This window comes from Salmo trutta, chromosome 31 (assembly GCF_901001165.1).
Source record: "Salmo trutta chromosome 31, fSalTru1.1, whole genome shotgun sequence".
NCBI lineage: Eukaryota > Metazoa > Chordata > Actinopteri > Salmoniformes > Salmonidae > Salmo > Salmo trutta.
Genome location: NC_042987.1, coordinates 7,917,744 through 7,931,081, shown reverse-complemented (window position 1 = coordinate 7,931,081; position 13,338 = coordinate 7,917,744). Strand labels below are relative to the sequence as shown.

General features: G+C 40.6%; 1 protein-coding gene across 1 annotated transcript in view; it reads left to right on the top strand.

Annotated features, from left to right (window-relative positions):
- Window positions 1–7,703: 7,703 nt before the first annotated feature.
- The window catches only part of LOC115169419 (elongation factor 2), a 30,706-nt gene continuing 25,071 nt past the window's right edge, over window positions 7,704–13,338 (top strand). The window contains exon 1 of the mRNA XM_029725004.1: window positions 7,704–7,861. Coding sequence (XP_029580864.1) covers window positions 7,859–7,861 — 3 coding nt within the window. The 5' untranslated portion in view covers window positions 7,704–7,858. The remainder of the gene's footprint in view (window positions 7,862–13,338) is intronic.

Sequence of the window (13,338 nt, the reverse complement as noted above, 5' to 3'; positions counted from 1 at the left end):
CCTTATGGAGTGGCAGCACAAGATCCGATTTCCATACTTTTAGAATTTTTCATGACAACAAAGTTACATAAAAAATGTGGGCCAATAAAGATGGGCGCTGTACACTTAAGCAGACCGGGATCCAATTGGTCGGCCCCTGTGGATTTCTTGTTGTCTATTGCTAGCAAAGTATCCAGGTCTTATTTTTCTGGAAATAGCCTTAAAGAAAAGCTTTGACTATAATTTCTCTTATCATTCAGCAGGTTTCCCCTATCAGCATCCGGCCCAATATCATTGTGAATTGGCATAGAAGTTATTTCAAAGAGATAGCCCGCTGAAATAAAATGCTGATTAAATTTATCAATGATTGAATTTTTTCCCGTTATGAGGCCAGTGTCTGAATTCATTTGTTGTGGCAGAGAGGAGGAAGTAGAACCCTTTAGGGATTTAACAGTTTTACAGAATTTAGCTGGGTTCCCATTACAATCCAAAAGAGCGGTTACATAATAATCAGATTTTGCCTTTCTGATTTGTCTTACACAATTAATCCCCAATTGCTTAAAAACATGCCAGTCCGGTCCTAAGCCTGTTTTCCTGGCCTTGACCTAATCTCTTTTCTGAATGACTTCTGAAAACTCCGGACTGTACCAGGCATTCAATATACCTTTAACCTTTCGTTTTTGAAGGGAGCATGATTATCCACATTATCGAAAACATCTGAAAAAAGTATTGGACAATCAAACCTCCAGAACAGAAGTGCTAGGAGCTAGGGCCTATAGGGGTTGTTTCTGGACTGGGACGCACACACAAAAACACAGGCACAGACACACACACACACACACACACACACACACACACACACACACACACACACACACACACACACACACACACACACACACACACACACACACACACACACACACACGTGCATCCAAATAAAATCATAAAAGGGCAAGTAATATCAAGTCATGTCTCTGTAATAGTTGCATATATTAAAGCAATTGCTTGGAGCGCTATAAAGTTTGAACTGTGACCATTGACTCATTATCATCCACTATAACTTTCATTTATTTCCCCTGAAATGCATTTAGCAAGTCATTCCTTCCATCACAGCCAGAATGTTATATTGGGGTAGACATACAGTTGAAGTCGGAAGTTTACATACACTTAGGTTGGAGTCATTAAAACTTGTTTTTCAACCACTCCACATATTTCTTGTTAACAAACTATAGTTTTGGCAAGTCGGTTAGGACATCTCCTTTGTGCATGGCACAAGTAATTTTACAACAATTGTTTACAGCCAGATTATTTCACTTATAAGTCACTATACCACAATTCCAGTGGGTCAGAAGTTTACATACACTAAGTTGACTGTCATAACTTTAGAAGCCTCTGATAGGCTAATTGACATCATTTGAATCAATTGGAGGTGTACCTGTGGATGTATTTCAAGGCCTACCTTCAAACTCAGTGCCTCTTTGCTTGACATCGTGGGAAAATCAAAAGAAATCAGCCAAGACCTCAGGGAGAAAAAAATTGTAGACCTCCACAAGTCTGGTTCATCCTTGGGAGCAATTTTCAAATGCCTGAAGGTACCTCGTTCATCTGTACAAACAATAGTACGGAAGTATAAACACCATGGGACCACGCAGCCATCATACTGCTCAGGAAGGAGACGTGTTCTGTCTCCTAAAGATGAACGTACTTTGGTGCGAAAAGTGCAAATCAATCCGAGAACAACAGCAAAGCACCTTGTGAAGATGCTGGGGGAAACAGGTACAAAAGTATCTGTATCCATAGTAAAGCAAGTCCTATATCAACATAACCTGAAAGGCCGCTCAGCAAGGAAGAAGCTACTGCTCCAAAACCACCATAAAAAAGCCAGGCTATGGTTTGCAACTGCACATGGGGACAAAGATCATACTTTTTGGAGAAATGTCCTCTGGTTTGATGAAACAAAAATAGAACTGTTTGGCCATAATGACCATCGTTATGTTTGGAGGAAAAAGGGGGAAGCTTGCAAGCTGAAGAACACCATCCCAACCGTGAAGAACGGGGTTGGCAGCATCATGATGTGGGGGTGCTATGCTGCAGGAGGGACTGGTCCACTTCACAAAATAGACGGCATCATGAGGTAGGAAATTTACGTGTATATATTGAAGCAACATCTCAAGATATCAGACAGGACGTTCAAGCTTGGTCGCAAATGGGTCTTCCAAAAGGACAATGACCCCAAGCATACTTACAAAGTTGTGGCAACATGGCTTAAGGACAACAAAGTCAAGGCATTGGAGTGGCCATCACAAAGCCCTGACCTCAATCCTATAGAAAATGTGTGGGCAGAACTGAAAAAGCGTGCGCGAGCAAGGAGGCCTACAAACCAGACTCAGTTACACCGGCTCTGTCAGGAAGAATGGGCCAAAATTCACCCAACTTATTGTGGGAAGCTTGTGGAAGGCTACCCAAAACATTTGACCCAAGTTAAACAATTTAAAGTCAATGCTACCAAATACTAATTGAGTGTATGTAAACTTCTGACCCACTGGGAATGTGATGAAAGAAAGAAAAGCTGAAAGAAATAATTCTCTACTATTATTCTGACATTTCACATTCTTAAAATAAAGTGGTGATCCTAACTGACCTAAAACAGGGAATTTTTACTAGGATTAAATGTCAGGAATTGTGAAAAACTGAGTTAAAATTTATTTCGCTAAGGTGTATGTAAACTTCTCACATCAACTGTACTTATCACAGAAGACTGAAGTTACCTCTGCTACAGAGAATAAAATTGCAGCCCAAATAAATGCCTCACAGAGTTCAAGTAAAAGACACATCTCAACATCAACTGTTCAGAGGAGACCATGTGAATCAGGCCTTCATGGTCAAATTGCTGCAAAGAAACCACTTCTAAAGGACACCAATAATAATAAGAGACTTGCTTGGGCCAAGAAACACAAGCAATGGACATCAGACCGTGGAAATCTGTCCCTTTGTCTTTTGAGTCCAAATTTTTCATTTTTGGTTCCAAATGCCGTGTCTTTGTGAGACGCAGAGTAAGTGAACGGATGATCTCCGCATGTGTGGTTCCCATTGTGAAGCATGGAGGAGGAGGTTTGGTGGTGTGGGGGCTCTTTGCTGGTGGAACTGTCTGTGTTTTAATTAGAACTCAAGGTACACTTAACCAGCATGGCTACCACAACATTCTGCAGCGATACGCCATCCTATCTGGTTTGCGCTTAATGGGACTATCACTTGTTTTTCAACAGGACAATGACCCAACACACCTCCAGTCTGTGTAAGGGCTATTTGACCAAGAAGGAGAGTGGTGGACTGCTGCATCAGATGACCTGGCCTCCACAATCACCCGACCTCAACCCAATTGAAATGGTTTGGGATGAGTTGGACCGCAGAGTGAAGGAAAAGCAGCCAACAAGTGCTCAGCATATGTAGGAACTCCTTCAAGACTGTTGGAAAAGCATTCCAGGTGACGCTGGTTGAGAGAATGCCAAGAATGTGCAAAGCTGTCATCAACGCAAAGGGTGGCTACTTTGAAGAATCTAAAATCTAAAATATATTTTGATTTGTTTAACACCTTATTGCTTACTACATGGTTCCATGTGTGTTTTGTCATAGTTTTGATGTCTTCACTATTATTCCACAATGTAGAAAATAGTAAAAAAAAGAAAAACCCTTGAATGAGTAGGCGTGTGCAAACGTTTCACTTTTAGATTACTTGTTAGATATAACTTCATGGTCGGAACTAGAAGCACAAGCATTTCGCTACATTCGCATTAACATCTGCTAACCATGTGTATGTGACAAATAACATTTGATTTGATTTGGTACTGTGTGTATATATATAGAATTTCTTTATGTTTAAAAAAATAATAATTGTGTGTGTATAATGTGTATATTTATGTTGTATCATGCAGGGCACATTTGAAAAAGAGACCTAGGTCTCAATATGTCTTCCCTGTTAAAATAATGGTTAAATAAATTAATAATAACGATAAAAAGTCTTACCATCCCCATCAGAGGGCAAGAAGCTACATAATACGTAGCCTATCAAATATTTTGATGTTTCTCAAATCAAAACAAAACACATTTTATTTGTTCCATGCGTCGAATACAACCTTACCGTGAAATGCTTACTTACAAGCCCTTAAGTCCTTAACCAACAATTTAGTTTTAAGAACAATAAGAATTAAGAAAAAATATTTACTGATTCAACAATAAAAGAACAATGACGAGGCTATATACGGGGGGTACCAGGACTGAGGCAATGTGCAGGGGTACAGATTAGTCGAGGTAATTGAGGTAGCCATTTGATTAGATGTTCAGCAGTCTTATGGCTTGTGGGTAGAAGCTGTTCAGAAGCCTTTTGAACTTAGACTTAGCACTCCGGTACCGCCTGCTGTGTGGTAGCAGAGAGAACAGTCTATGACTTGGGTGGCTGGAGTCTTTGGCAATTTTTAGGGCCTTCCTCTGACACCGCCTGGTATAGAGGTCCTGGATGGCAGGTAGCTTGGCCCCAGTGATGTACAGAGCTACCCTCTATAGCTCCTTGCGGTCAGCGGCCAAGCAGTTGCCATACCAGGCGATGATGCAACCAGTCAGGATGCTTTCGATGGTGTAGCTGTAGAACTTTTTGAGGATCTGAGGACCCATGCCAAATCTGTTCAGTCTCCTGAGGGGGAATAGAAGTTGTCGTGCCCTCTTCACGACTGTCTTGGTTTGTTTGAACCATCATAGTTTGTTGGTGATGTGAACACCAAGGAACTTGAAGCTCTCAACCTGCTCCACTACAGCTCCATCGATGAGAATGGGGGCGTGCTTGGCCCTCCTTTTCCTGTAGTCCACAATCACCTCCTTTGTGTCACTGGGCAGCTTGTGGTTGGGCTTTGCTTTGTAGTCCGTAATAGTTTGCAAACCCTGCCATATCCGACGAGCGTCAGAGCCGGTGTAGTAGGATTCAATCTTATTCCTGTATTTACGCTTTGCCTGTTTCTGTGTGTGCCAATTTTATAAAGATTATGGAGGGTAGACCAATTTTACAATCTACCACGCAACATATTATTTTGGAGTGAGACAGATTGTGTTCCATTTATTAACTGGAAACTTTGTGGTTTGACAAAATATTTTTGGACTAGTAGTGCCTCCGTGTGGATTCGTGCCTGTATTACATGTCATAGCCTGGTCATAGCACGTCGCACCGCTCAAAGTACCCCTCACCGTAGCACACAGAACATGGCTGGGTCGGCTATGGGCAGAAGCGGCCTGAGCCGGCCCGCCCACCACAGGTTTTCATTGGTTGAGGTGCATTCGCATTCCAGCCGACACAACATAGCATGCATAGTGATACTTTAGCAGTCACTGCATCATGTAACTGTGTTTTTCCACTCTAGCTAACAATACAAATCTTTGTTTTCTTATCAATTTTGGGGTTATTAATTTCTGATGACTGTAAATACGTTTTATGCATGATGGTGTCATAGCATTCACTTTTCACACGTCGAAAATGTTTGTTTACTCCTTTGGGCTATGGTCACCGGTTGCTGTCATTCTCCATGTGTGGAATTTGCGATGCGGTTTCAGAATGAAAGTCCTACATTAAAAGTGACGCAAACGAATACAAATAGTGCAATCGTTCCGTTTGTGAACTATATAATTATTAAAACAAGGTTGGAATGTTGTTGAATAATTTAAAGTCATATATAAGAATTAATTAGTTTGACAAGAAACAGAAAATAACTGTTGAAATTCCATTAGACTGCAAAGTTGCATCACCATCCCAGTCAGTCTATTGTGTGTATTTAACATTCATATTGAACTCTATGGATTGTGCATCCATAAAATGGGGTATCAGCCTACTCAGTGACAGCCACAGAACCCAACTATGCAGAGTTTACACAAATATTAGCGTCATAGCTTTTACTGCAGGACTCTGAAAACACTTTGAAATGAGCCACATATTTTAAACTTCAATTAATAGCCCAGGCGTTTCTTTGCTTAAATCACTGAATACAACAGGCGCTTATTAGAGACAGGCTTCTATTTGAGCCAGGCGTCTATTTCCTTAATGCACACAGCTTTTGCTCATGTGCATAGTTAATTGTTTAATTCCAGCATTAATTTCCAGCATTTTAATCAATTTCTTAATTTCCTCCATTAACGTGTTATCATTTACACACGGTGCCCCGTTTATTTTGTCTTGGTATACCTCTATTTTAAATAAAAATAATGATAATAATAAATAAAAATCATTGACAGAATAATTATTCTCCTCTTTGGCTGTGCATTTATGGCAGTTCTTACTTTCGCCACTAGAGGACGACGGCCGATTTCTGTTGGTCTGTGCTCCCGATGTTGTTGACTGTTTTTGTACTTGTCAGTTAGCTAGCAGTTCCCAGCTGTTAGCAGCAAATGGCTAGCAGTTTCTTACTGGCGATGAAAACGGATGATTGCTATCATTTTTGTTGAGTCATTACTGAATTATTTAATGTAACAAATCAAACATTAAACATTGGAAACAATTAATGGTAATTCATGGTAACATAGTAAACAATTCATTTAGACTCAGGAGGCTGAAAAGATTTGGTATGGGCCCTCAAATCGTCAGAAAGTTCTACAGCTACACTATTGAGAGCATCTTGACTGGCTGCATCACCACTTGGTATAGCAATTACACTGTCCTTGACCGCAAAGCGCTACAAAGGGTGATACCGACAGCCAAGAACATAACTGGGGTCGACCTCCCTGCCATTCAGGACCTCTATATCAGGCGGTTTCAGAGGAAGGCCCAAGAAATTGCAAAAAGACTCCAGACACCCAAGCAATACACTTTTCACTCTATATAGCTAAATTATTGTGCATTTGATTTTATTCCTTGTGTTAGTTAGTTTTTTATTTTGTATATTATATATATATATATTTTAAATCTGTTGGGAAAGGTTTGTAAGCCGTAAAGTCTACACCAGTTTTATTTGGTGCATGTGATAAATAAAATGTGATTTTATTTGACCTGCTATTTATTTGAAACAGGCCTTTATTTGCTGCAATGTGTGTCATTGCCCAGCTGAAAGGGACAGGCGGCTTTTGAGACAGCAGTTAATTAACTGCAGTTAACTGAAGTTTTAGGGTAAGTATGCCCCGATTCAATTATGCAGTCTAATACATCCACAATGGGATTTCAACAGTCTTTTATGTTTATTGTCAAACTAATGAATTATTGTATTTCATTTTAAATTATGTAACAACATTCCAACCTTGTTTAGCATTATCTTGTTCAAATATGGCACAATTACACTATTTGTATACGTTTGCATCGCTTTCAATGCGGGTCTTTTATTTTGAAGGATCAACCTCCAATTTCCCTATTGTTAGTAATCGTTATTGTGGCTAGCTTCACATAAGTAGGGACACGCGGGTACCAGGGCCGCGTTCAACGGGAGGACGCAGACAACATTGGCCAACGTTCAGATATAAATATAGAACGGGAACAAACATGCCTATCTGATTCATGTCAGAATAATTAATGCCATTTCTACCAATGTTCCAACACGGCTTTGTTCTGAACCTGCCCAGGCGAACCCACGGAACTATTTGAGCGCCTCTCTGCCCATAGCTTGTCTGTCTGGAAAGCCTCCGCAAATGAAAACGTTTGGGGGATGGAGTCGGCCCGGGCAGAACCCGCCCATAACGAACCCCACCCTGTTCCGTAGCGAGGGGCTACTACACCGAGCTTATCAAATAAACGTGATACAATGCAGCGTAGGCTGTCATAAGCGTTCTCTTTCCTGCCTATCCTTGGACGAGGAAGGCGGTGTATTCGCAGTGTTCATTTTACCAACAAGTTCATCTACGAACACCAGGCAAAATGGTAAGTCGAGTTTGATGATTCGGTGAACCGGAAATTCTGTGTTGTCAGTGGGTTAAGAGTTGGCTCTTGTCCTTCATCGGTGACCGGTTGAATCAGCCTCCGAACCGAAGATGGATGCTCAATCTGTTCGAACGGCATGACGATGTTTAGAAAACCGCGGCGGACAACGGCAAATAAACCTCAATTTGAGATTCTGATTTGAAAGCTTCCAATTTCTCAGAATAATTTCGTTTTGAGGAATATGAGGGATGTCTGAATCTAGGCAGCTGTCTTGTTGGGTTTTTATTATCTGGTTAGCCATCTTTAGAGGTTGTCTGTCTGTTGTATAACTGGGCCCCTACATAAAGTAACTATCACCCGCTTTGATTTTGGGAGGACAGGACTTTGCGGTGTTTTTGACCACAGTAACTTTAACTGTTCACAAGTGTCATTGCATCGGTATTTAAAACAGTTGGTAATGGTAACTGTGTCCCGTGTCTAATTGTAAATGTATGGCGTACATTAGCTAGCACATAATGTTCAAGTTCTCTAAATTGGCCACCTAGCAGTAAAACGTCAGTTATTCGGTCAAAGGGGGCACGTATGGCGTTAAATTGGCTAGCTACGGGTATGTGCTGGAATCGCAAAAAAATGTAAGCCTGCAAGTGCAGCGTGATGCAGTTGTGCACACAATGGGCAATTCCCTGTAGTGCGTCACCGTTTTCTATTATAGTAGGCTGGACACATTAAATGTTTACGTTCTCTGATTTAAAATTAGTTTATTGCATCCGCCACGGAGCCCAGGTTAATAATAATACAGTATGTCCCAGCTGCTTGCCGTAGTTTTGAAGTAATTGCGAAAAAACAGACCTAATTTTAGCGCATTTTTCACCCTCCATCTCGTATTAGCGCCGTGGCACCAACTCGCCTCCCGAACGTTCTATTCCCATCCCATTGTTCTGCGTCACAATGCCAGCTTTGCTATTGTTAGCAATGAGATCTACCCGCGTAAACCCTGTAACACAGGAGGTTGGTGGCACCTTAATTTGGGAGGACGGGCTCCTTGGTAATGGTTGGAGCGCAATATGTGGAACGTATCAAATACATTCAAGAAATGGGTTCCATGTGTTTGATTCCATTCGCCACTTTCCAGCCATTCCTCCCCTCAGCAGCCATGTAGGCTTCAAATCTAATTTTATTAGTCACATGTGCTGAATACAACCAGTGTAGACCTTACTCTGAAATGCTTACTTACAAGCCCATAACCAACAATGCAGTTCAAGAAATAGTTAATAAAATATTTACTAAATAAAGAAAAGTAATACAATAACAAAGCTATATACAGGGGGTACTGCTACCAAGTCAATGTGAGAGGGGGTACAGGTTAGTCGAGGTCATTTGTACATGTAAAGTGACTATGCATAGATAATAAGCAGCGAGTAGCAGCAGCGTTAAAAACAATGTGAATAGTCTTCTATTAATTGTTCAGCAGTCTTGTGGCTTGGGGGTAGAAGCTGTTAAGGAGCCTTTTGGACCTAGACTTGGTGCTCCGGTACCGCTTGCCGTGCGGTAGCAGAGAGAATGTCTATGACTTGGGTGACTGGAGTCTTTGACCATTTTTGGGCCTTCCTATGACACCGCCTAGTGTGTATATAGGTCCTGGATGGCAGGAAACCTGGCCCCAGTGATGTACTGTAGCGCCTTACGGTCAGATGCCGAACAGTTGCCATACCAGACGGTGATGCAACCGGTCAGGATGGTGCAACTGTATAACTTTTTGAGGATCTGGGGACCCATGCCAAGGCTTACCTCAGGTAAGTTGAAGTGGAACTGAGTGTTTAAACTAGAGGTCGACCGATTGATTTTTCAACACCGATACCGATTTATTGGAGGACCCAAAAAAAAGCCGATACCGATTAATCGGCCGATTTTTGTTTTTTGTAATAATGACAATTACAACAATACTGAATGAACACTTATTTTAACTTAATATAATACATGAATAAAATCAAATTAGCCTCAAATAAATAATGAAACATTCCAATTTGGTTTAAATAATGCAAAAACAAAGTGTTGGAGAAGAAAGTAAAAGTGCAATATGTGCCATGTAAGAAAGCTAACGTAAGTTCCTTGCTCAGAACATGAGAACATATGAAAGCTGGTGGTTCCTTTTAACATGAGTCTTCAATATTCCCAGGTAAGAAGTTTTAGGTTGTAGTTATTATAGGAATTATAGGACTATTTCTCTCTATACGATTTTATATTTCATATACCTTTGACTATTGGATGTTCTTATAAGCACTTTAGAAGTTCAAAACTTGTAAAGTTCACAAGAACTTAAGTTAATAAAAAGATATAACATGCCATTAGGTGATATTATGGATTTATAATCAGCTATAATGGGGCAGTAATTTTGGACCGGGAACACAGAATTAATTAACAAGAAACAAACACAACAGGAGGGTTAAATGTTACAACCTATAGCTTTGTTTTTTGGCGTTAAATACTTTTTGATTAGGGTCACATCATATTATGCACATCTGCAAGCATAGCACCAAAGGCTGGACAAATATTATTTCTTAGTTTTTTTTATGTTAAAATGCTATATTTAGCATCCTATGTACATAAGTGGACATTTTATAAAGGGCTATATTTTTTTCAAATAAAACAATGGCCCGTGAATTCATTTGTTTTCAATATGGCCCGTGCGAATGTTCCCATTCAGTTGTTAAAAAATGTTCCCTCGTAAGATTTTTAGCTCCTCTGGCTAGCATTAGTTGTTGACGCGCATAAGAAAGTGAGCCTACCTTTTTGTTGACGTTAATTTGATCAATAGGACTGTGATGTTCCCAAATGTAAGAGGACTCCCTTGGTGTTTACATATTTGCACAAATCCATTCAGCTGTCTTTTGTGGCTGTCGGCGAATGTGTTCTAACGATCTTAATTTGAGCTGTGGCTACTGCCTGTAAAGGCACAGTTCAGTTAAGTGAATGATGGCAGGCCCGCGTGGTAAATGGATTATTTATATATAGGCCTACTGTAGCTTTGATTGGCTGTACCTCGTCTGCTTAGACTCCGGTCCTGGACAAGATGTTTTTTAATTTACTGCAGTGTATTTGTTCAAAAGCACGGTTGCTTTCCCGCTCTTGCTATAGAATTTTTACAAATGCCTTACTATATGTAATTCCCAAAAATTCTATGAATATATGAAAATGTGAATGACCATATCCACAGTGCATTTGGAAAGTATTCTGACCCCTTGACTTTATCCACATTTACATTACAGCCTTATTCTAAAATCTATTCAATTGTTTCCCCCCTCATCAATCTACACACAATACCCCATAAAGACAAAGCAAAAACATTATTTTTAAATATTTGCAAATTTATTTAAAAAAAACTATCACATTTACTTAAGTATTCAGACCCTTTACTCAGAACTTTGTTGAAGCACCATTGGCAGCGATTACAGCCTCGAGTCTTCTTGGGTATGACGCTACAAGCTTGGCACACCTGTAGTTGGAGTTTCTCTCATACTTCTCTGTAGATCCTCTCAAGCTCTGTCAGGTTGGACAGGGAGTGTCACTGCACAGCTATTCTCAGGTCTCTCCAGAGATGTTAGATCGGGTTCAAGTCCGGGCTCTGGCTGGGCCACTCGAACATTCAGAGACTTGTCCTGAAGCCACTCCTGTGTTGTCTTGGCTGTGTGCTTAGGGTCGTTGTCCTGTTGGAAGGTGAACCTTTGCCCCAGTCTGCGGTCCTGAGCAGGTTTTCATCAAGGATCTTTGTACTTTGCTCCATTCATCTTTCCCTTGATCCCAGTCCCTGAAAAACATCCCAACAGGCATGATGTAGCCACCACCATGCTTCACCATTGGGATGGTACCAGGTTTCCTCCAGACATGACGCTTGGCATTCAGGCCAAATGGCTCAATCAAGGTTTCATCAGATCAGAGAATCTTGTTTCTCGTGGTTTAAGAGTCCTTTAGGTGCCTTTTGGCGAACTCCAAGCGGGCTGTCATGTGCTGTTTACGGAGGAGTGGATTCCGACTCTACCATAAATGCCTGATTGGTGGAGTGCTGCAGAGATGGATGTCCTTCTGAAAGGTTCTCCCATCTCCACAGAGAAACTCTGGAGCTCTGTCAGTGCCCATCAGGTTCTTGATCACTTCCCTGACCAATGCCCTTCTACCCTGATTGCTCAGTTTGTCTGGGTGGCCAGCTCTATGAAGAGTCTTGGTGGTTCCAAACTTCTTCCATTTAAGAATGATGAAGACCACTGTGTTCTTGGGTGCTTGTGTTCCTGTGGGTGTATATGAACAGATTTTGATTAAAATGTTGCTAAAACACTGTCAGTCCTACTTCAATATTAACATGTTCACGGCTACTTGATGAGTGATATCACATTGTGGTGACCCATGGTGCTAGAGATGGCTGGCGCCTATACATCAAAAGTGAAACATATTTTCTGGTCATGATTAACCATATTTTTTTCATAAAAAGGTGTAAAACCTCAACAAAACGGGTGTCCCTGTCTTTTTTCAAGATGTGGCCGATTTTATTATTATTATTATTTTTTTTAAACAGCCAGATTTGTTTTTATGAAGAAATAATAAACATTTTTGGAGATTTGTTGTTTCTAAATGGCTGCTCTGTAATTTGATATGTGTCAGTCTGTTCGTTCATAGGCATTGACTTGAGCGTATGCTGCGCACGTTCACTGAGTTGCAAACCAAATGGCTGGGTCTAGCTCATTGATTTGCAGATCTGATGCACTTTCTACCTCAGATTTTGAGCCCAGGGAGTGTTGCGAATGAGGTATGTACTACCCGCAAATGGCCACAGGGAGTAGCAAGAGCTATAAACTATACAGTTTTTTGCTGGAAGAACATAACGCTAATTCTAGGGTTTAGTAATAATATTATGCTAATTAGTAGGGATGGGCGTCCCATTAACGGGACAGTTGTAAATCATGCAGTGCGTTGCGTTATGTCAAGTTTGCAGATTTGAGAGAAACCACAAATGTCGGTGTGTGTATATGTCTTATATTGGCTGGAATCTTAAATTCTTGTTAACCTGTTGAGGACAGACGTTCCGCTAGCCAACAGCCAATGGCATCACACGGCGCGAAATATAAAACCAACTAAAATACCTTAATTCAATTTTCTCAAACAATCAACTATTTTACACCATTTTAAAGACAAGACTCTCGTTAATCTAACCACATTGTCCGATTTCAAAAAGGCTTTACAGCAAAAGCAAAACATTAGATTATGTTAGGAGGGTACATAGACACAAATAATCACACAGCCATTTTCCAAGCAAGCATATATGTCACATAAACCCAAACCACAGCTAAATACAGCACTAACCTTTGATCTTCATCAGATGACACTCCTAGGACATTGTTATACAATACATGCATGTTTTGTTCAATCAAGTTCATATTTATATCAAAAAACAGCTTTTTACATTAGCATGTGATGTTCAGAACTAG